Source organism: Acanthaster planci, linkage group LG07 (genome assembly GCF_054643075.1).
Source record: "Acanthaster planci isolate LZ-2023a linkage group LG07, COTS_SCS, whole genome shotgun sequence".
NCBI classification, from domain to species: Eukaryota; Metazoa; Echinodermata; class Asteroidea; order Valvatida; family Acanthasteridae; genus Acanthaster; species Acanthaster planci.
This window is the reverse complement of record NC_141783.1, coordinates 21991003-22013069: the sequence shown is the minus strand read 5'-3', so window position 1 is coordinate 22013069 and position 22067 is coordinate 21991003. Positions and strand designations below refer to the sequence as shown.

Here is a 22067-nt window from a genome sequence, read left to right as displayed (position 1 = left end):
GACGGTGACTCTAGGCGGGCTAAGTGATTTAAGTCTACTGGGAAGACGAAGAGGGTGATTTAGCGTGCATGACCCATCCCTTTCTCCTCAACGAATCATCAGTGGACATACATCGGCCTTAAAGACGTATTTCTCCTAGACCTATTCGAAATTTTCAAAAGTGTGGAGAAAACTACAGACAAGTCCAAGCTCATATGATGAAACCCCAGCAGTAGTGTTGCGGCCAATCAGCTCTTGTTTAAAGAAAGGCGTATCCAAATGGGACAATCATAGGGCTACGGCTTTGAGTCTTGCTATTAATACATATAGTGATGAACAGTCGTAGCCAAATCATAGACAGTTATGCTCATTTCGAACGCAGCCCTACGTTTGTTCTGAAGCTGTCATTAATGAGACTTATGATCCGTCTCTTGGTTTTGTGAAACCCAAATTACAACTTGGCTAATTCCATCACGGAATAAAAAATAAATCAATATATGTCAATGAAATTTCAATCAACCAAATAACAATTTCAAAGTTTAGATGCTGTTTACAGTTCATTGCTGATTCTTTTGAAAACGACGGCCGAGTGTAGACACTTGGAAAATCAAAAGTTGTTGCCAAAACGCTTTAATCTGTTGAAGCAGATTTACTCCCTGTTGTAAATTCTTGTCGCAATCAATCAATGATTTCGCATTGGCTCAACAAATTGCAGAGATAGAACTACGAGAACTGTATGGGGGAAGAAGGCAAACATTAAACCCCAGTAAATTCAAGCAGGTTAACGTTCATTTTGTTTCTTCCTTCCACCACCACGACACATTACGCGAATTTCATCTTGTCTTCAGAGGATGTGAAACGGAGCCAACATTATCCCGCGATGGGACGATCGTTTTCACCATGCCACAACGCGTGCTATGATGCATGAGTCTTCACACGGGACACAGGGTGAAACAGCCGGCGAACCGGGCCGCTGTTGGCTCGGTTGGCGCCGTGGCTACTCGGTACCCGAGTGACGGTACATTCGTGACAAGAGGAACAACAAACAAAGCAATTGAAACACCTAACAAGGAAGTCAGTCCCTAGAAAGTATTGTCAAGATGTCGGCAAGATATTGGAGTCAGCCAACGTACGAGCCTTTGTGAAAACATTACGGTGTACAGCATTCATCACACACGTGCTTTAAATGAGAATGTAGAGCTAGTTGAAATGTGAGCCAATTAATCACATGGTTCATACTTCTCACAGCGGTAATTAGTTGTTCAAGCCAGCAGCGGAAAACGCCAGCGACTTTCAAAGCACATCGCCGCTCACGAGGCATCGAACAAAAGCTTTACCATGCACTGTGAAATGCGATATCGCACACTGAATATATAGAAACAGCGTCATTATGAAACCAATGATAGATCTTTCGTAAATTTTTAAAACAACCATCAGAGTTTCCTGATTTTTTTTTAGATCAAGGCCTTGATCTCGTTATTGGACCAATATCCGGAGTGACTCAGCAGTCTTATAAATCCAAGTCTTTGTCTTCATTACAATCCAGTTTTAAATAACCATTCAGTTTGGTCACGTTTCATCATTATTTTTCCTCTACGTCAGAGCTAAATGCTGCTTTCTCGATCTTTGAACCTCCACCACTTACCTCAACCACTTCCTGCAAAGAAACAAAGGTTGTGTAGTGAAACACTATTGATAAAGAAACGCAGTGGGCCGTGCACATTTGGCTTCTGTAATATTTTTTTTCCTGTTCACAATCGTCCTGTTGAATGACGCTTCACACAGGACGTGGCTTACAATTCATCGAAATGAAACAAATATGTAATTCGAACAAATTCCTATACCAAACATTGGCAGAAGGCCAGGCTTATTGTGTGTAGAAATATGGATTATCCAGACAGAAATCTATTCTTTATGTTTGTTTCTAAAACTCGAACATTCCTTTTTGATATTAAGTTGGAGTAACTCTTTTATGCTATTCAACCAAACTTCAGTTGGGAATACCTCGCAGAACTGTTCCAGTTTGATACATTTAATATGATCATGGTTCATTTCTTGGGGATAAAACGCTTTTGTTAATCAACTTTAAAAATCATTTTTGAAGCTTGGCTGGGAAAAGGGTGCAAAGCACACATGGTTTCATTTGGAAACAGAAAACTCAATGATGAAATAACTGACCTTTCTTTTGAATGAAGAAAGAAATTAAAAATCATTAAAGGTAAATCTGCTAAAAGGTTTTCCCGAGAATTTCTGGAAATGCGGTATATTAGACAATAATTTGCTCGTCCTTGTGGTTTTAGTTGAATTTCTCAGAAGAAAAGTTCCGGATTCGACTTCAATTCCATGGGCTGAAAACCTCTAAAAAATTTCATGTGTCTATATTTCCAACAGAGAGTGCATGAACTTTGAGGTCTCCATCCTTTAGGAAACTTGGAATTCTGTCAAAAGCAAACATTGTACAAATCAAATACTACTAAATTCAAGTGTATTGCTGCGTTTGTCTTATATTATTTTTTCCCTTGTCCCCGAATCTACAATGCCCGCGATACCTTGAGGCTTCCTATCTATTGTTTTAAATCATAACATTTAACTGTAAAAATCGGAAAAAAAGCGGCGGCTTTTGGGGTTACGATATAAATCCTTTCTTCGAACAAAAATCTATCTCTAAACACGTTTCATGGACTGTTGACCAGGCACACTGACCAACATGCCACCGGCTTCAGGACAAACGTGTGCATCAGTCCGGTCACGACGACCAGGGAAGCCCACACAAGGCCAGGCCAGGCCGAGCCTAGCCAGGCCAGATTAACCGTCTCTGGGACCATGAACGGTCGCCATAACTCTGCGACATTGCCGTGTCACCATGCCCTGCCTCAGATGGAGCGCCGAAAAAAGGACTCTGCGATTTGCTCTGCGTCATCGGCAGTAGAATTGTGATTTTTTTCTGGAATTTCTAGAATTCAGAGGTTTAAAATACATACTTCCATAGCTATTTCAATATAGTTATTAACGTGGAAAGATATGTTTGTTTACCTGTTAACCTATCAAAATGAAGCTAACAGGGAAGGCAATAACACTCCAGAGTTATTTACGTTAGTTGTTGATGTGAGATGATACTATACAATAAAAGCAACACTTTCCAAACAGTCAATCTTGAATTCAGAACCATGAATCACGTCGAAGTTCCATTTTGTAACTTGGAAGGGCCAATGATAGTCAGTGAGATAAAATCTTGATTATAGGCTTTGAATGTAATCCGAATGTAGTGCACTGCACAATCGATGTGATGTTGAAAGATATGATGTTGAGCTAGCCTTCAACCCAACAGGAAATTCTTTTCAAAGGCAGAACATGAAACAAGATAAGATCCTTGCAGAATTATTTTCAGCCTTGGGAAAAACTCCTCTGCCTTGCTCCGATGATCAGTTTTGGAGCCGACCTCAAAGCAGTCTTTACCCATGATTGACGATGGCTCTTAACGTTAAGTCAATGGAAATCTTTCAAACAGCTCTGGTCCCTGCGACGTTTTAAGCTGTGTTGGTCTCACGGTACACATTGCAGTTGTTCTGCTACTTTTTCAGCAATATTATGTTCATCGATACCAAAACATTATGGTCTGCAAGTGTCAGTGTTAGTAATGTTTTCTGTCAAACACCCCCCTTTGAGTTGCTTTCGCCCCCCCCCGGAAGCACTGACAAACTCTGCGGCCTTCATGGGTGCATCTGACTGCCTTCTTTCCTTTTTTGGAGGAGTGTCCGTTCTCAACCAAAGAACAAATCGAGGTTACTGGAGATAAGAACAAGGGAGAGGAGATATATGAAGGATGCGACCATGAGACAGCGGTTTATAGGGGCCTAAACATTGGACGGTTTCAGCAGAAAACTAAGCAGTTATAAGTCTCTTTAATAATCAAATGGATGAAGTTTACTCCATGAATGAGCTCGACGTTAAAAGTCGATCTAGGTGTATCTTTCATAAAATGTTTAAAGACTTCCCGTCGTGAACAAAATGGCCAAATTTATTTTGCAACCAAGAACTTACTGCTCTGGTGTCGTGTATCAGAAAAAAAAACCAAACAAGAGGGAAAGAGAGAGATTTATTTACTGACTGATTTTTTCGGGGTGGGGGTGGATAAAGACCGCCAGGGGATCAAGCTGTGTTGTCTCGCAGGAGGATATCAGTACTTGGATCCAATGTGGTTGAAATCCCCGCTGCATGCATTTTATTTGCCAAAAGCGACGTTTTTCTTGTCTGGCAATCTTTATGCATCTGTTCTTGAAACAGTATCCTGATGCGAATTTATTACTGATCACTTCATTTCCACGTAGCAACAGTAATTCTTAGTCTGTAATCTGATAATATGCATTTTTCTTCTGACGTCCCGAAAAACTACATTTCTAAAAAAACTTATAAAGAATTTGCTCACAGCATGATATTTGTCAATTCAATGATAGATGTTATTGCAACTCAGCAAAAGGTTGGATGGCTCCCTTCTGTCTTCATTTACGAACTTTAACTTCAATCAAAGAAAGCATTTTGTAGTTATGATCGTAATAATTTTCACCATGCTGGATTTTACCGACTTCCTGCGTCGCAAATCTGACATTTTACAATGGTGGTACGTCCAAAGTTGATGTCAAAATGTCCAAAAACTTTATAAAATAACTAACAAACCTTGGCACAAAAAAAATTTGCACGCTTTGCTGAAATTTAAAAGGGGTGGCGAATTCTGCCTGGCAGTTCTTTAGTTTGAACAGAAACATTTGTTGCATGTAATAGAAGCGGCGTACACCTAGGGTGAGTTTTATTTTTTTGGGTGGGGGACCAGGGTGTATGCATTTATTCAACAGGAAATTGGAAGGTAATGAACTGTGGTTTGCATAATAACATATGTTTATTTCCATGTCAATGGAGGTAGGCACGGACATCAACTGGGTCACGTGCTCCCACGTAGTTACGTCGCTGGTTAGTGGTTGCTTACGGTGTGTCGAGTGTTTGAATGAATTCTAACAGCAAATTGCAAAATAGAAATGAAATGGAACGAATTGCTCGTCTGATCGCATGAGCAGTGATTTAAAAGTTAGGCCTACTGTTTGGAAAAGGAACTTTTTACGATCTGCAGGAAGTTCAGGTAAGAGCGATGTTTTGATTGAACGTTTCCCACGAGACCTGTTAAAAAGAAAATCATATTTCTCAATTAAAAACACTGTATGTATTACCCCGACTCACAGCAATTTTTAAAAGACAAATGCCGAAAGATTAAAAAGGATCACCGATCGCCTTAAGAATTATAATGCTGAGTTACTGCTTGGATGCAGCATAGGTGTCAGGCAATCACCGCATGCTTAAACCGCAATTACGGATCAAAATACAGCAGGAGATGTAGAAGCGTGTGATGCTGGAATCCTCCCCAAGGCGTTGTTCCAATCCCCGCAAGACGTTGAAATGCCTTTTCTTGTATCGCGGCCATCTTTCCATTATAGACTCGCATTATTGGGAGATGGTCCCACTTACGCGCGCACTGTATTAAGAAAAAGAACGACATACGAGGCATTTTCGTGCGACACTAAAGCCGGACTTGCATGTGAGTAGCAGTTATCAAATCTACATCGTGCCTTTATGTAGGGGTGAGTTCTTTTTATATCAGCAATCATTATAATGCACTAGACGGACGTGGGCCATCCAGCCATCCATTATGAGCATATTGCAGGCAGACGGTTTCAGCTCGCTAGCCTGTCCCCCGCCGAGTTGCGCTGGCGTATTATTGCAGACTGTCCCCATGCATGTACGCGTATTGAATATTCAGCTAGAACCCGGCTCTGATCAACGGATTTTCTTGCATGATGGCGCGTTTTCTTGAGAAGCTACGCGTCTCTTCTTCGTTCATCAAGGGGTAGATGAAGGATTTGCCCGTAGCCGAGGCGCCGGGTTGCGGGGTGAAGATGCTCGGGCGAGGTGTCATGGAGACACATCGTCGTCACAGCGATCAAAATTAGAAATTCTCGCCTTGGTTTGTCGGGCGCAATACAGCGGGGGGTTTTTAGCCAGGCTCGCTGCTTGCAGTGTGTGATCAAGCCTGGCGCGTCTGTACTGGACAGTGTAGATTTCACGTCTGCTTTATTGCAAGGCTTTCAAATCGACAAGGAAGCCTTTAGGTCAACATCGGCAGGGTGATAAAAGACAGGACAAAGAAAGACTGAAAAATGGCAAACAAGCCTTACAAAATAATGTGAAATCACCGAGATAAAAACAGAATTAAACCAAATGAGAAGGGTCGATGTGATGAAGCAAAACAGAACATTAAATTTGACAAGAGGACAGGTTAAGCTAGGAAATAGCCCTGTGTTTAGAAAATTCAAGTGAAATATTATAAATTGTCAAATCGACTTTGAGTATTCATCAGAAAAATCATCACCTGCATGCTGTTGATTATTTCCCGAAATTTGAGAGGTATACTGATTCATCAAAAAGGATATGTTTGAACAGATACCAACAGAAAACAAACAAACAAACAAACAAACAAACAAATAAACAATCAACAAAAAGTGAACTATTCAGCCAAAATGAAACATTCAGAAAAACATTTCACATTTGAGACAACCGCTTTCCATAACTGTCGTTCCGCAGGAAACAGACATGAACATTAAAGAGAATATTTCTGCTTTGGTCATAAATCTTACCGACATTATCAACATACTCAGAAATGCAGTAATATAAAGTCTGCCGAAAAATTTAACAAAATAGTGCAACAATGGCCCCTTTTTGTAAAAGAGAAATAATGGCAACAATGATCAATAATGTACAAAATAAAAAGGAGGTTATATTCTCAATGAAAAGGCGATTCCCTGCAGTCGTGCGTGCTGTATTTCAACTATATAGGGAATGCACGACACATAAATTAGTGCCTGGAATTCGTGTTTGGAGAATTATAAATTACAGGAACGAGGAGAGGACAGGGAGTGAACTAGAGCGGGAAAACGTTGGCCGCGAGTAAACATCAACGGCAAAGACCGATATCTGCCTAATATGGTCAAAGTACATGTGCAGGCCGTAGTGTAGGGAGCGGTTACTATCTGCAGTGGATAGCACGGGTCGTGGGGCGCTGTACGAGCAAAGCCCTCGCTGTGTGTACAACTGTGGTGCGTTCCTTATGTTTAATTCTAGGGACGCGGCGGGGCAGATAGACAGATTCTCCTTGGGGCCCTGTGTCGCAGTGTCTAGTTTCTCGCTGTATATGCATTATACGGGCTGGGTTTCATCAGCCATGCGAGGCCAATGTTGAGGCTCTCTGTTGCCGGTCAGTCGGGGGCTGTGTGTGTGTGTGTGTGCGCGCATGCATGGATGGCGGCATATAGGTGACGGGAAAGCAAATGAAAATACACGGGTGACGGCTTGCGTTTATGTCGGCATGAAACCAACCTAATGAATACTTGACTGGCGTTCAAAATCATCATCATCATCATCAAAGGCCCACAGTCCAAAATTTGAAATTCGTTCATTTTATTTTCAGGGAGACTCCATGGTCTACTCACTGTCATGTTGACAATGCAACCGTTGACGCACAGCCTGTTTTCAATATTACGGCCAATAAATGTCTCCTAAAATTTGATCCCAGGTGGAATTAAATTCTGTTTTAACTATGTTTTCGCCTCCCGCTTGAAATGTCTTTGCATCCTTATAATTTTAACACAAGCGCCTTGCCAGTTTCCAGTTTGGTTACTTCTACATCAGACAAATTTGATTAAATTCTTTTAATCTAATAAACGACAGTTTACATTTTTCTCCATATCTAAGCAAGATTGGTGGACGTGAGGCGATTAAATTACCTAAAACCGTAAAGCCGATTAATTAGTGATATTAAACAACGGTGAAATGAATTATCTTCTAGACGGGAGTTGCACGTGGTTGGGCCAGCGGCGGGTTTATCGTCTTAAGCTCGTCGATCACTCATCTGAGCTGGCAAATTTCTTCTTAATTATGCATTATGCACGAGTCGCGGACCCTCAGTAGATGAATGTACAGCGAGCTTTTACCGACTTACAGACGCCTGGGTCTATGGCTGAGCACATCTCCTTGCAATATAATGAACATTGAGGCAGCAAAACATACCGTTATGATAAACGGAGCCTTTATTGCCATCAATAGTTGAAATTGACCTAAAAGGTGAAAAATAAGACATCGTTGCCAGGCTGGGCTTTAATGTATTATTTGTTTTATGAAATTCCTTTTGACGGTAAAACCGATAGTGCCAATGGCAATTGTTTGGATACCTTAGGGAATCTGAAGAGAAAAGTTAGAGTTTCATTGAAGAAGGAGACTTTGAAAATAATATTTGGCTTATCTCAGGAAACCCACAAAACAGATAGGGTCCTGAAACCAGTAGAGAATTTCGGCTTTTTGTAGATTATCCCTCCCTGGCAGCTGAGTAATGCTACGATACGACCCAAATGGGGCTGCAATATGCAATATTTAATGTTCCAGATTCGAAATTCACTCTCCAATTGCCTTGCAAGAAAAAGCATTCTAGACTTCAATATTTTTCGAGGGATGCACAGCACCCCCTTCACAGGGCGTGCCTTCAGGATGCCTTACACTCTACCCCCCTTACATCACCCCCCCTCCCAACGGCGAAATTAGAACACCAGTCACAGGAAAGTAACCCTGCACCGACCTCTCCTGTCGCCTCAACAAATCTCAACATTATCTGCTTGCGCAGATTCTTGCATTGTGTAATGTTTAAACTAACAAAACTCATTTAACTCAGCCGGTCATTTGAATGCAGCCAAGAAGTTCGCAATCACAAGATTAACTCAAATCAACGGAGCTCAACATACAAAAAAATTAGCCAAACACGCAATGATTGGAACAGCTATGTCACCATTTAACCGAAAGACAAACAACTGTCTGTGATGTCTCTAAACTGAAGCGCAGACGCCCATGTTCTTTGATATTTGTATTTCATTTCCAGTCAGAAGTAAAGGGAGTGTCATAATGAAAACATAAAGCAATGAGGCCGGATTCCAATCCCTGGTACAAGAACTTGAAGGCAAGTAATTTTAACGCTCTGAATGTATTTCAATTAACATTCCACGATGCACATTATGAAAACATGTAAGTTTATTTTATAAACATACATGAAGAAAGCAAAGGTAAAAGTCTTTTAATTAAGACGAGGATGCCAATCGATCTCGTAATTCAGATCTATTTCAAGGGTTTTCAAAAATCCCTCTAGATAGCGAAAACCCGGCAACACAATTCCCTCCGTAGCTTAATGTAGTCCTATAAAGTGTCTGTTTCATCTTAACTGATCTCAGCAGTTCGGTAATGTAACGTTTCAAATCTGTGTCCAACTTCTAGTTCGGAATCCGATTTCCAATGTTACAAAATGAAGTCGGCTACGGTTACCCACACATTTGGGAGAGTTTAGGAGCACGCTTTGTTGCACGATTTCCATCAAGTCTTTCACTGCCTCAAATATACCTCCTTCGTGAACAATTTCAGAAATCGAAAAAAGACACAATCAATCACAATAGACCTGGTACTTAACGGGTTCCTTTGTCCGTCACATGATCTTGAATTCCCTTGGGATTTGATTAAAGAAATCCAGTTGTTTGTGAGGAGCGATTCCTTAATCTTTAGAATTTCAAGTTTAAATTTGAAAACAATCTTCTACCCCCTTAAATCAAATCGTTGTTTCTGAGGAATACTGAAGTCCACTTATATAATACTACGTCAGCAGCAAAGCTTCACGTTGCGAAGGCTAGAACTACAATATTTATTAAAACAGTTTGACATCAAGGCTTTTTGCCCTGGAATAAAATCACCACAACACTTTAGAAGTATACAGGGTTTCAAAGTACTTGAAGAATATTCTCCTTTCTAGTATATTATAGTTTTTAACCCTGTATTATACTCAGTATACGTATATCACATTTCTATTGTGCAATCATATCTTTAATATTGAAGCAGTCATATTTAGATTTGTGTTTATTCCTAAGAATGAAAAGCTTTGCTTAATTCTGACGTTCAGCTGTACCTTCAGTTATTTTACTTTCTTTACTCTCTGTGTGCTCTGTTCTGTAATTATAGCTGCATATGGATATTATTGTGACAAATACGGAACCAGGCCAAGAACAAGCATTTTCTTTCAGTCTGGTATCCGCCATTCATCATCTCTTATTTCATTCTGTAATAACATTGCTTCTTTATGTTCTAATTGTGATGTGTGGTAATAAACAAAACAAAACTCAACCAATCTGAAAAAACATCTCGGTTGGAAGGTAGGGCCTAGTATCTACTATCTCCCCCGTTTGTTATCCCGCTCCAAAACATCTAGATTCCTCCCTCTCATACCTGGGATACAGAAGAAACGGTGTTGAGAAACGACAGCAGCATGTATGAAGGGGGAAAAGGAGCGAGGAATTATAGGAGACAACAGTGTCTGATTTAGATTGATTTTTAGTTGCAAGACCTACTGTTTACCCACCCTGTTGTCACACTTTTTAAAATCTTACCTCATTCAACTCACGGCTTGAGAAAAGTGAGTGAAAATCAATCGAGAGAGTGGCAAACAAACCTCCTTACCACAATCAGACCATATGCTGAGATTTTCCAAAACGTAACGACAAACCCAATATCATATAAAATAAAGTTGATTGTAACTCCCACGGAATTCTCAATTGCGTATTATGATTTCCCGGGAGCTCATTACCGAGAGCAGGAAGGCCGCTGGGCCGTGTGTTACGGCCTCGCACAGACCACAAATACGCTGCTGGAATAAGAGCGAGTAACTCCGGTCATCGGTTGCGTTAATGCTTTGTTCGATCAACTGCTTATAAAACAGCCTCTCTGGTCATCTGTGCTGGTTTTCTAGACTATTTGGAAATCGGAGTAAGTAGGTTATTAGTAAATGAATTCTAATTGACAATTTGGGTATCGGCAAGAGAAAACACTGAATTGCAGCATCAACGAAAAAAAAAACATTTCACGGACACATTTTTCCTTCATCGTAAAAGAAACAACTATGTTCGTCCTTGCTGTGAAGAAAAAACTTAAAATCGCCCACAGAATTCAAAAGGGGAATTAGTTTTACTCACGAGAACAATCCAGAAATTTTAAACAAGAAGTATTTATAATATGCGTTTATAAATGAGGTCTTCAAGCCCAGCACGCAGGCACTTGTTGCAGATAATTTGAAACCAGTTACGGTGGTATTTACAATTCATTTTTTTATCATCAGCAATATTTAAATTGAGAATGTCTTTAAAGCAAAATGCAACTTCCCGATGTCACATGACGATAGATCCAAAATGGAAAGTGAAAAAAGTTCTCGCCCTAGACAGGAACTGTTTCTTGCCCAAATTCTATCCCTACTCTGAAAAGGCGTTTAAAAACAAGTAATATCAGCAGAATGTGATGCCTTTAAAACAAACTCTTCCGGGAATGAGTCCACATGCTAAAATTTTGTTGAACAATTCTGAATTGCAAGAGGAAAGCTTGAACGGAAACAACTCCATACGTCCACAATCATCGTTTCCAGAGATTCCCGAAAGGAGTTCAAAAACTGGTCAATTTCCGCTTTAAAGCTTCAGATGAGACTTCTGATGAGCATAAACATTCTCTCAGAAGATAGAGTGAGTTATATTTAAGTCCTCGGAATCTTCAAATTGAAGACACGTCGTTTTGTCTATTCTGTGCTGAAGACTCGAGGTTTATCTTTCCGCAAAGAATTGTATGAAGGATATTTAGCTTCAGGATTTTCACAAGAGGTACAAAATCTAAAGTTCTCAACTTCAATCTTCAAAACAAAAAAAATCACTATTATAGCGCTGAAAGACATTATATGTACTGTACACACGCAGAGAAATTCCGTTACAGATTACGTCTGCCGCAGATGGTTGGTCCACTTAACTCTCCTCCGTTTTCTGTAATATTTTGCGGAACACCGAAAACATTGACATACTTGGAACTTCTACAGCTAAAGGACGTGCGTCACTTATCATATACATGTATATAACCCCTTGCGAATCAGACTTGTTTTGTGTGAAAACCGAATTACATGCGACTTACTTTGTTCACAAAGAAGAACCACACAAACCATAACTATTGAACTTCAAGCACAAAAAAATTGGTTTATTTCAAAACTGTTTAAAGGCAACCACACAGAGATCGCCTAAAATATCTAACACACCGATAGGCCTACATGTATATCAGGAACTCAGATCTCGAGTACTGGTATAGGTCTTGATAGGATTGTTGACCTCAAACTTCTTAATGTAGTAACGGGCTTCGGATTCAGAAGTTTTGAGCCAACACAATCCTGCCATTCCGTAATTCATGGAACAAAATGAACCAATCAAAATGACTGCTTTTGAAACATATAATCCGTCAAATAACCTTTTCTTTTAAATAAGCGTTAATACTCTGTATGCCTGTATGATAAGGTTTTCTCTACTTCAACATTGTTGTCTGTCTAAGGTCATTTGATAACTCTCATTTCCTATAAACTGTTCGCCTGTTGCCCTGTGCATTTATTTTCTGTCAGTTGTATCGACAGTATTGATTGAATTCGGTAAAGTTGCTGAACAAATTGAACGTGATAAACGGAAAGGTATTTATACGAGTTTGTTAATCTTGAACACACACAAAAGGCACTTATTTCATATAACAGGAAAAAACGGCATTTGTACAGTTTCAGACTTTATTTCACAATTTTTTCAGATTAATTTTCTGATAATTTAAGTTTTGTCATATCTTTCTGAATAAATATACTAACAGCTTTATACCAATAAGTATTATCCACTACTTTTTTCGTCTTTTAATACATGTATTTGCAAAACCGAACCATAAATAAATGCAAATTCAGAATATGAAGTGAACAGTAATATTCAAACTTTATTCACATATATAAGTATGAAGTAACATTTCTAAATATAGATATCTATATTAATACATTGTCCATTGTTCAAAAGTGTTTAAAACCTGCTGTCTAAATGTAAGCGACAATCGGCAAGTATTTAAAGTTTAAATTACAATAATATACAGACTTCTATACATTTTAACTTGTCTTCAACACAATCGTTTTTTCCTTCAACTATCAGAACAACTGTACCCCTGACAATTCTGAGCATTTCCTCCTTGATTGAAGTGAAGCTCGTGCTACAACAAATTCAATTCAAATTTAGGTTACAACATTCCACTTCTAACTTTTACGTTTCCAAACCTGAATAAATCTGCCACTACTATTACAATCTGAAAGCCTCTGTTCCTTGCTCGAGTTTAAAACTTGTACCTCTTTTATTAGTAGCAATGAATAAACATGGTTGAAGTGAAATTTGAGTAAATGTGGACTTTAGTCTGAAAAGATTTGCAAGAATTTCTTACTTATTATGAGTGATCACAAACAAATATGTTAGACCTTCCTGTAACCTTTTTCAGTCTTCAAATTATCAAGCCAAGTTTTCTTAACTAATGAAAATTTTCCTGGATTTGGATTGCTCTTGCTTCTTCTCTAAAGACGACACCTCCTTGATGAAGTCGTTCATGGTGCCCTGGTCAAAATAGACATAAGCAATCCTGTTGAGGAGCTGGTCTACCTTATTAGGCAGAGACTTAGCAATATCTTCTTCGTACTTTTCAACATCCAAATTGGGCAGTAATTCATCTTCCTTGCGTTTCTTTCCACCAATGCCTGTGAAGGACTTGAAGCGACTCAAGATGAAATCCACCATCTCATACTCATTGGACTGGTTCTCTATGTCCTCCTTGACTGTTTTGAATGCCCCAATGATGATAGTCAGAAAGACATTAATCATTACGAAGCAGACATAGCCGGTAAACCCAAAGAAAAAGAGAGGTCCCAGAACACTCTCTGTCACCAACAACTCGCCAAATCTGAACTTGCCCAGCACAGCCGTGATCATGGTCTCCATGGTGAAAAGAACATCTGAATAGTTCAGAAGCCGGTTACAGAAGATTAGGTAGAATGCCGAGGCAAAGGCTACAAAGACAAAGAAAAACATGACAGTGAAGTTGAGGAGTTCCTCAGCACAGCTACGAATGGTGCTGGAGAGGAGACCCATGCGACGGTTAAAACGGAGAAGCTTCAGGAACTTGAGAGTACTGAGAAAAACCAAGAGGCCTAGCATGTAACGGATCAGCTCATTCCAGTAGGCCACGTACTGCAAGTTGATACGACTCTCGTTGTGCCTTCTAGCAAAGGCATCTAACAGGGAGTTGGTGACAAAGAGACGGAAGAAGTACACTACCATTGTGACGATGGAGAAGACGATAATAGCCAGCTCGTTTAAATTCCAGAAAAGCTTGAAGTACTTCCTGCCTTCTTTACGGATCAGAAAGATCTCCTTGATCGTCATACAGATGATAAAGACAAAGAAGATAGCCTCACAGATGACCCGAACTAGACCAATACCCTCGTGGTACGTCAACAACCTTAGCACATCAATACGGTAATTGGGATAGCTGCCACCAGTAGGTAAAATCTCTAACATCAGATTGATAAAGCTAAAGAGATTGGTCTGAGCATTGTAGACTGAGAACTCGATAAACAGAACCCTGGTGTACCTGTCAATCCATGCTTCCTTATACATCTTATCCATAGCTGCCTTGATGGTGTTTATATTCTCTGTGTCCACGTAGTGTATGTACCCACCACCATGATACAATGCATGACGCCCCCATACAGGGTAACTATCCAATTCACTACCATCCGTGAACGTATACTCTGTATGGCTCGAGCCACTCTGATTATATGGAGTCCATCCCGTATCATAGGTGGCTTCATCTTGAGCAGCCATCGAATAACCGATATTGCACTGAGCAATCACTCCCCGCATTTCGTAATTGACTTCACAATCTCCTAACCAAAAAAGACGACAAAGGAATGACTGTGAGTCAACAAAAGCTTGCGATCTTTGTCAATATCAGAATCGGTGGCAGTAAGTGCTAAATGATCAAGTGCTGCAACAGTAATTGTGTAAACCATGTAACTCTGTGGACAGCATCAACTCCTGATAAATTCTTGGTCTTCATGAACATCAAGAGATGAGTCTACTGAAACTGCAAACTAAAGGCTGGTTCATACTTCATGCGAATGCGAAGCAAATTTGACGTCCCGACAACTTTGCGGCAAAATTTCGATCGAGTTGACATGTGTTCACCTTTTACAAATTTGCACTGGGAATGTTTGATCTGACATCACAAATTTGCGTTGGTGTTCCCTTTCGTGCAAAGTATGAACTGGCCTTAAGGTGGAGAGGATTAAGTTGAAGCAATGGATGTCTTAACTTGGCATCCAAATTACTCCAACATGTAGAAATCCTCACTGCTCACTGACATGGAGAGAGACTAAGGGTAAATACGGTATTACTGCCATTGGAACCAAAGCCACCAAGACACTAGCACCCTCACAGTATTGCCTCAAGGGAGGCAGGGAGGACATATTTGATGTATCCATCAAACTCGGCAGGTGATAACATGTTGTGGTCCTAGGTAAAGTCATTTTACCCTAACTGCCTCTCTCCACCGAGGAGGATACATGAGTACCTATGACAGCAGTGATGGTTATCGTGTTTGATTGACTGTTGCATCTGCAATAGCTGCATTGAGCTGTATACTCTCCTAGGACCTGAGATGTTTTCAAAGATGTTGTGATGTTACCAGCATAATGTGCACAGATACTAATCATAAATTGGTCTTAGAAAAAACAAATGTGGTCAGAAACTGTGGGCATTAGCAACGCTACTTTAATATTAAAAAATGCCGTACCAGATTCAGAGAAAAACGAGTGTTTGTGGCAACAGCATATGTTATTGTCTCAAAGACGTCTTTTTACCTACGAGAAAAGTTCTCAGCTTACCTTGTGGGACCCTCAACTGACGGAACATGACCTTGCCAAGAATCTTGGAGTAACGATCTCCTAGGAAGTTTTTCTCATCTGGACTGGGTTCTTGGTCATTGTACCAGATGCCGGCAGACATGCCTGGAATCAGACCAGTATTGACCCACTTCCAGAACTTGGGAATACTTGTTGCCTGTTGGGAAAGAAGAAAAAAACAAATAAACACAATGACAGTTTTTTGGTAAATTTGTACGCAAACAACATTTGACATTGCATGAATGCATGCTAGCTTTTATGTAGTCATTTGTTGTCCTGATATTCGATCTTTTCATTGTTAATAAACTTCCCCTTTTTATTTTACATAAAACACCAGAATATGAAATCATTCAGGTTTAAGATGGGCGAGTGTATTTAACATTGCTTTATATCCTATTCCCATTACCCATACCATTTTAAAAGGCAATGTTTCACATAAAAAGTTCAACATATTCTTTGATATAGTTATGCTACCTGCAGGAAAAGACAAAATGAGCGAGAGGCAAGTATTCTTAGATTAAATTGAGCTTAAAACTATGTTCCATGTTGCACAAAACTGCCAGCATCACGCTTTGACCAAATGACCGAACCACTGGACTTACATTCAGGAAGGTATGGTTACCATCTCCACGGACAAGCAGTTTCACATAGGAATCCTTGGTGCGGAACGCCAAAGGATCTTGGTTACCGTAGCTGAAGACAGACAAGATCCAGACGAAGATGATGCTGAATAAAATCTCCCGAATGATGGCGTACATCTTCAGTTCTTTAACACGTTTGATGCGTTGGCTTTCTATAATGTCAGGATCTGGGGGAGCCCTTGCAGCCACTGGATGGATGTTAGTCGTTCCTAGAATTTCAGGTGATATTATGAAAATAATTTCATTGGCTAAGTTTGACCATGATGGAATGGGAGTGGAGCATTGGTGCGTGCTCAGTAAAGAAAAGTGCCCATAAATATGCATGGCAACAAATGTTTAGTAATATAAAAGTATCATCATTATAATTATTGGAATGTCTCATGGTCATTCTTGTTTTGTAATGGTGCCATCTTGGCTTTTATTGTTTGTGAGGTTAGCCCTTCCTAAGTAAAGTAAAGTAAGTAAACCAATTATTTCATTTTTAGGTAATCCATGGGCTTGTCTTTTTATCTGTTTCTCATGTTTTCTTAATTTGTAGTCTTAAATAAATAGTTAGTAATTTGAAGGAGTGGAGCGCAATCAGTGGAAGTTGTGGTTTGTGGTAAAGATGAAAACTCAAGGACATTTCATGTAGAGGCCAGACACAATGAAAACCACAAGTTTATTTCTTTTCCTTAAACAAGAAGATGGGGGATCGTTATCAGTTTTGTTAGTATGAATGTTCATATCAACATTATTGGAAGAGGATGGTTCAAGCTCTGTAAATAATGCACATGAAGAATTAGATACAAGTGCAGATTCAGTTGAAATGTAAAAGGATTGCTGAAGAAGATCTTTGTTTCAAGTGATTGAGAATGTATGAAGAGCAGAGTTGAGACAAACCATAGAGGGTGTGAAGCCATTCTTCATCCTCTTGAAGGTAACAATCTTCTTCATCTTCCTCAAGATCTGCATCATCATCAGCGCTGGGTGTTTTGAAGACAAGTGCAATGAACAGCGACACTAGAATCACCTGACGGATGTGTCAAAGGGAAAAATCCAAATAGACACTGGACTCTGATATCAAGTCAACATTATGAGCATAAACTCAAGGTCTAAGGGAAACAAGCTTTTTTCAATTTCTAGACTTGTATGACCTTCAAGTCTTATTTGTTTTTGACAGTTTTCTTCAAATTTTTTATTAAGCTAAGCTAAGCTGAGAGCTAAACTAAGCTAAGCTAACTTCTCAGTTATAAACTGTTTTCCCTAGAGCCCCCGGGAGGAAGAAGACAGTAAAGAAATGTTCAAGGTTTTGAGGTGGGAGAAAAAGCCCTGACATACATTCCAGGGAAAACCCAAAGATTCAGGAGGGGACTGAAAACCCAATCCACATGTTGGCCTAGGTTGGATTCAAACGCAGACCACAGAGGTAGAAGGCGAGGAAAGTACCATGGTGCCAAACCGACTTGTGAATCAGACTTAATGATCATATTAGAATTCTGAATTCTTGTGACAAAACGTAAGCCAGCGTGCAGCATTAACCATGGACCATGCCAAAGTTGGAAGGTGCTTAACTTTTGTGAATTTGCAGCAGGAATATCTGCCATAATACGAATAACGTTTCACTTGCTTCTGAACTGAACATGAATCAGCTATTAGGATGGAAAAAGAGAACAATCTGGAGATCCTAACAAAACAAGGACTATTCCAAGGAAATGCCATGAGAATCTGGAGGAACAGTCTGTTTAAACATGCTTAGTATGACTACCAAAAGCACTCATCTTTGGTAAGAACTTATCTTTCTACTTGAGGGAATCAAGATGTTTGTACCTTGACAGGCTGGGTCAGAATAATACCACAGAAGAAGGAGATAATCACAGAGTGAATCCAGCTGGTTGTCTTGGCATTTTCAAAATACACGCCATAGGAGAAGGTGAAAGCTGTAGCAGTCAGTGTCACCAGGATACAGATGATCCAGGCCAGGTAGATACACCCCCAGGGTAGACTCCATCGCTGAGATCGCTTGGCTGAAGGGTTCTTCCGATGCGTGAGGCAAGGGGTGGAGGAACCCCCGGAGGGCTGCATGTTAATCTTAGCATCGTTGCTGATGATGAAGATGTCTCTGGAGGACACCTGAAGAGGAATTGAGGAAGAGGGTGACTGTGTGTTAGGCCACAGAAGGACTGGGTCCTGGGCTTCACCAATGCATTTAGCTTCAACTACTTGTCTAAATGATCGCAAAGTCTTTTCGAATTCTCATGACACCTCATGCAACAAGATTCCTGGTGCCTCTATCTACACTGGGTTTGATGTTGGTGTTTTGAGAGTTCATGGTTTCTCACGAACCGTGTCACAGATATCATCTTTGGTCTTCATTGGACAGACTTTGTTGCCTCCTTGAATGCTCTTCTTCTGATGTTCCTTGGCTACTTGGATCCTGGAGGGTCGCTTCCGACGAACCCTGGACTTCTTAAAACACTGTACCATCAGCAAACTGATGGGAAAGACAATCAGGTTGGACTCTATGCCGATTGCTATCTGCATGTTTTCAAAGAAAAAGAAACTAAAGTAGCACCCTGTTTCAATTGTGATATTCCTTTTAATATGTCGTCAGGTACTCATGGTATTTCTTGAAATTCAAGTCTTTGGTCTCCACTCTTGGGCGTTTGAAGTCTCTTGGGTCAAGTCCTAAATCTTTGGGTCAAGCTCTAAGTTTCTGGGCTGAAGTTCTAAGGAAGTTGACGTAGTCAACTCCTTGGCAACTGTGGTCAAGTTCTGAGTATCTGCAGTCAAGTAGTGAAGATATTATTAGAAACCTGGCAATGTACATGTAAGTGAACTGACGTTTTTATTATAATTATTATTATTTATGGTTTACCAACCAAACTCTCTCAGCCAAAGGCTGAATTTCAGTTTGATTTACAATTATTACATTAAAATGATAAAAGTCACAAGGAACTATATATCAAAATCGAAAGCAGTAAAAAATACAAGTATACACATCAAAAGAAAAGTTTTTATGAATTGATTAATAAAAATACCAAATTTTAATCACAACAACTAAATGATCAAAATGACATTAAAAAACCAAAAGGAACACTCGTTCCTTTATACAAACTAACATACTGACATACACACATGCAATGGGAAAAAAGTACACAATTCCCTCATAAAACAAACCCTCCCCAAACCTCCCAAAAACCAACCCTCAACACCACAACCATCTTCTTCAGCTAACAGGATTTGGCTTTTGAATACATTGCATGTATGATTCCCAGGATGTAAATCAAGGAGTAAAATGCCAAGAATAGAGACGGTGGATCACTCAACCAAATTGGAAACACAAAAAGTCCGGAGCACTCAGGATATATTGTGAGCGAATTTGAGCATGTCCTTATTTATCAAGTGTGTTAGATAAGGGATTGTGCCAACTTTGTATCGCTTTGATCTGCATCTGGAAGTACTTAAATTATTCCTATTCCTCAAGCCATTGTTCCTAATTGGGAGGGAGCCAACGTCGGACTTTGTAGGAGTGAAGGGGGATTTACCAAAACCAGAACACAACTGCTCTCTATGTTGGAACAGAGCAGGTAAATTAACTTTTAAGCACATTTCACTGTCAAAGTGATTAGCGCAACAGCCATAGGACCAAATCATGCAGAATGCTTTCTGTTGTAATTGTTCAACAAAAATGTTGCCTACTACCTTGTACTTTGTCTCCCTTGGATGCGGCATAAACTGATTTGGGTTCCATGTTTTTGTGGCTATCTTGAACGTAATCCTGGTTTTTGTTTTCACATGAAAAACAAGTTTTCTGATCAGGGGTTGCGTAAACACAACCTAAGTCAAGAGTAAAAGAAACATGATGGCTAGCTGTACCTCTGATGGAGATAGGCTGAAAGGTCCGATGTTGAAGGGCTTAGCGGATGGTCCACCTGAGGGTCCTTTATAGAACATGATACTAGCCAACATCTCAAGCCACAGGGCCATGAGGCAGCACATGGCGCGCTGCATGCGGGTGAAACGACTTCCTGGGGGTCTAGTAAAGATGGACACCCACAGGTGTCCGTCGTTGAAGTGTTTGCCTGTCTGGCTAGAGAAGACATGGCTAAATTCTTGCATCTGTTCCTTGCCGGCTACCGGCAGAAGTCGGTCAACCTAAAGAAAGTATAAATAGAATTATGACAAGCAGAGAAATGACAACTGGTGCTAAAGGAATGCATTCAGACTTTAAAAGAATTCCTTTAATTAAAAGCACCTCTTTGTCCAATCAATTAACCCATACAGAAAACATAGTAGAACCAAGAGTCTTTTTGTGCATTCCAATAAAGCTCCCAAAATGCAATTGAACAAGCACAGAGTAATGTTACTGTTTCACAGAGTTGCTGTATTTACAGCCACAAATGATCACTGTGAATACTTGTCTCAAATTCCATTGGCGATAAGGCATCGTTTTATATTGGGGGCATGTGGCCACGTGGTTAGGGTGTGTGGCTTCCAATCAATCCAGCTCCTGGCAGTATGTTGTGGCCCTTAACAAGCTGCTTGCCTCTCTCCACCCAGGAGTATAAATGGGTACCAGCATTAGCTACGGAAGCAACCAGGGGGAACAGAAATATTGTCAGTCGTTTCATGCCAAGGAAACCATAGAGAAACACCAGCCTGATGAGCCAAATTGGCTGGGGCCAGACCAGACTTGCTGCTTATGTTGTAAGAACACAAGTTTGGCATTACTGTAATAAAAACTGGAACTGAAAATACTGAAAGTAAGTGTCCTACCTGTCCGTCTCCATCAACCACAGAAAACCACTCATTACAAAGGAAGAAGTAACGCCGTTTAGTCTGTAAGTCTCGAATTGCGATGTAACTCAGGTACCAGTTCTGTGCCGAGCCGCTTCCTGAGTTGTCATGCCAGATACGCATGTAGTTAAGTGGTCCAAGGGGTCTGGAATGGTCCACAAGAATATACAATCCATCCAACTATTTTTGTACCTACGCCAATGTGAGTTGATATGATTTTGCTTAGTACTCATCATGTGTTGCTCAAACATTTTGTCACATTTCCACTTTGAATTCCCAGGTAGTCATGTTGCTTTACAAACTCCTTTGTCACTTTTCATCTTTATGACAGGGGGGAGGATATAACCCCCTGTGCATTTTCTCCAATCCTGTCACAGTGCACATCTCGAGGCAGAATTGTAGTCGAGTACTTTCGGAGTAAAAAGTACTCTGCCAAATATTTAACTAGTTAGGGGGAACAAAGTTGAAGTCCATGGGCATTTCATGGTAGATGTGTAAAGGTGAGATGGTGACTTCAGACCGTGTTTTACAGAAATTAAGTTTTTAGGACAACAGTACTAAAACAGTACTTGGCCGGGTACTTTCTGAGTACTTTTTTCCTTTCTGGGAGTGCCTGAAGTCTTACATTTAGTTTGTAGTTTTACATTGATGCATTCACTATTAAATACCCATGTACTCTAGCTTCATTCCCTCTTGACCAGTTCAATATTTGGCAGGGAACTTTGTACTCAAAACGTACTCAACTACAACACTGTTTCTAAGAGTTTGCACTG

At 40.1% G+C, this 22067-nt stretch overlaps 1 protein-coding gene across 3 annotated transcripts in view; it reads right to left on the bottom strand.

Moving 5' to 3' along the window:
- Nucleotides 1-12090: 12090 nt before the first annotated feature.
- Nucleotides 12091-22067, bottom strand: part of LOC110985237 (uncharacterized) — a 57100-nt gene continuing 47123 nt past the window's right edge. For all 3 annotated transcript variants that reach the window (XM_022246115.2, XM_087138919.1, XM_087138918.1), the window contains 8 exons: nt 21274-21439; nt 20374-20652; nt 18841-19032; nt 18325-18627; nt 17398-17527; nt 16477-16724; nt 15857-16031; nt 12091-14857 (listed from right to left, as the gene is read on the bottom strand). In XM_022246115.2, coding sequence (XP_022101807.2) covers nt 13443-14857; nt 15857-16031; nt 16477-16724; nt 17398-17527; nt 18325-18627; nt 18841-19032; nt 20374-20652; nt 21274-21439 — 2908 coding nt within the window. In that variant the 3' untranslated portion in view covers nt 12091-13442. The remainder of the gene's footprint in view (nt 14858-15856; nt 16032-16476; nt 16725-17397; nt 17528-18324; nt 18628-18840; nt 19033-20373; nt 20653-21273; nt 21440-22067) is intronic.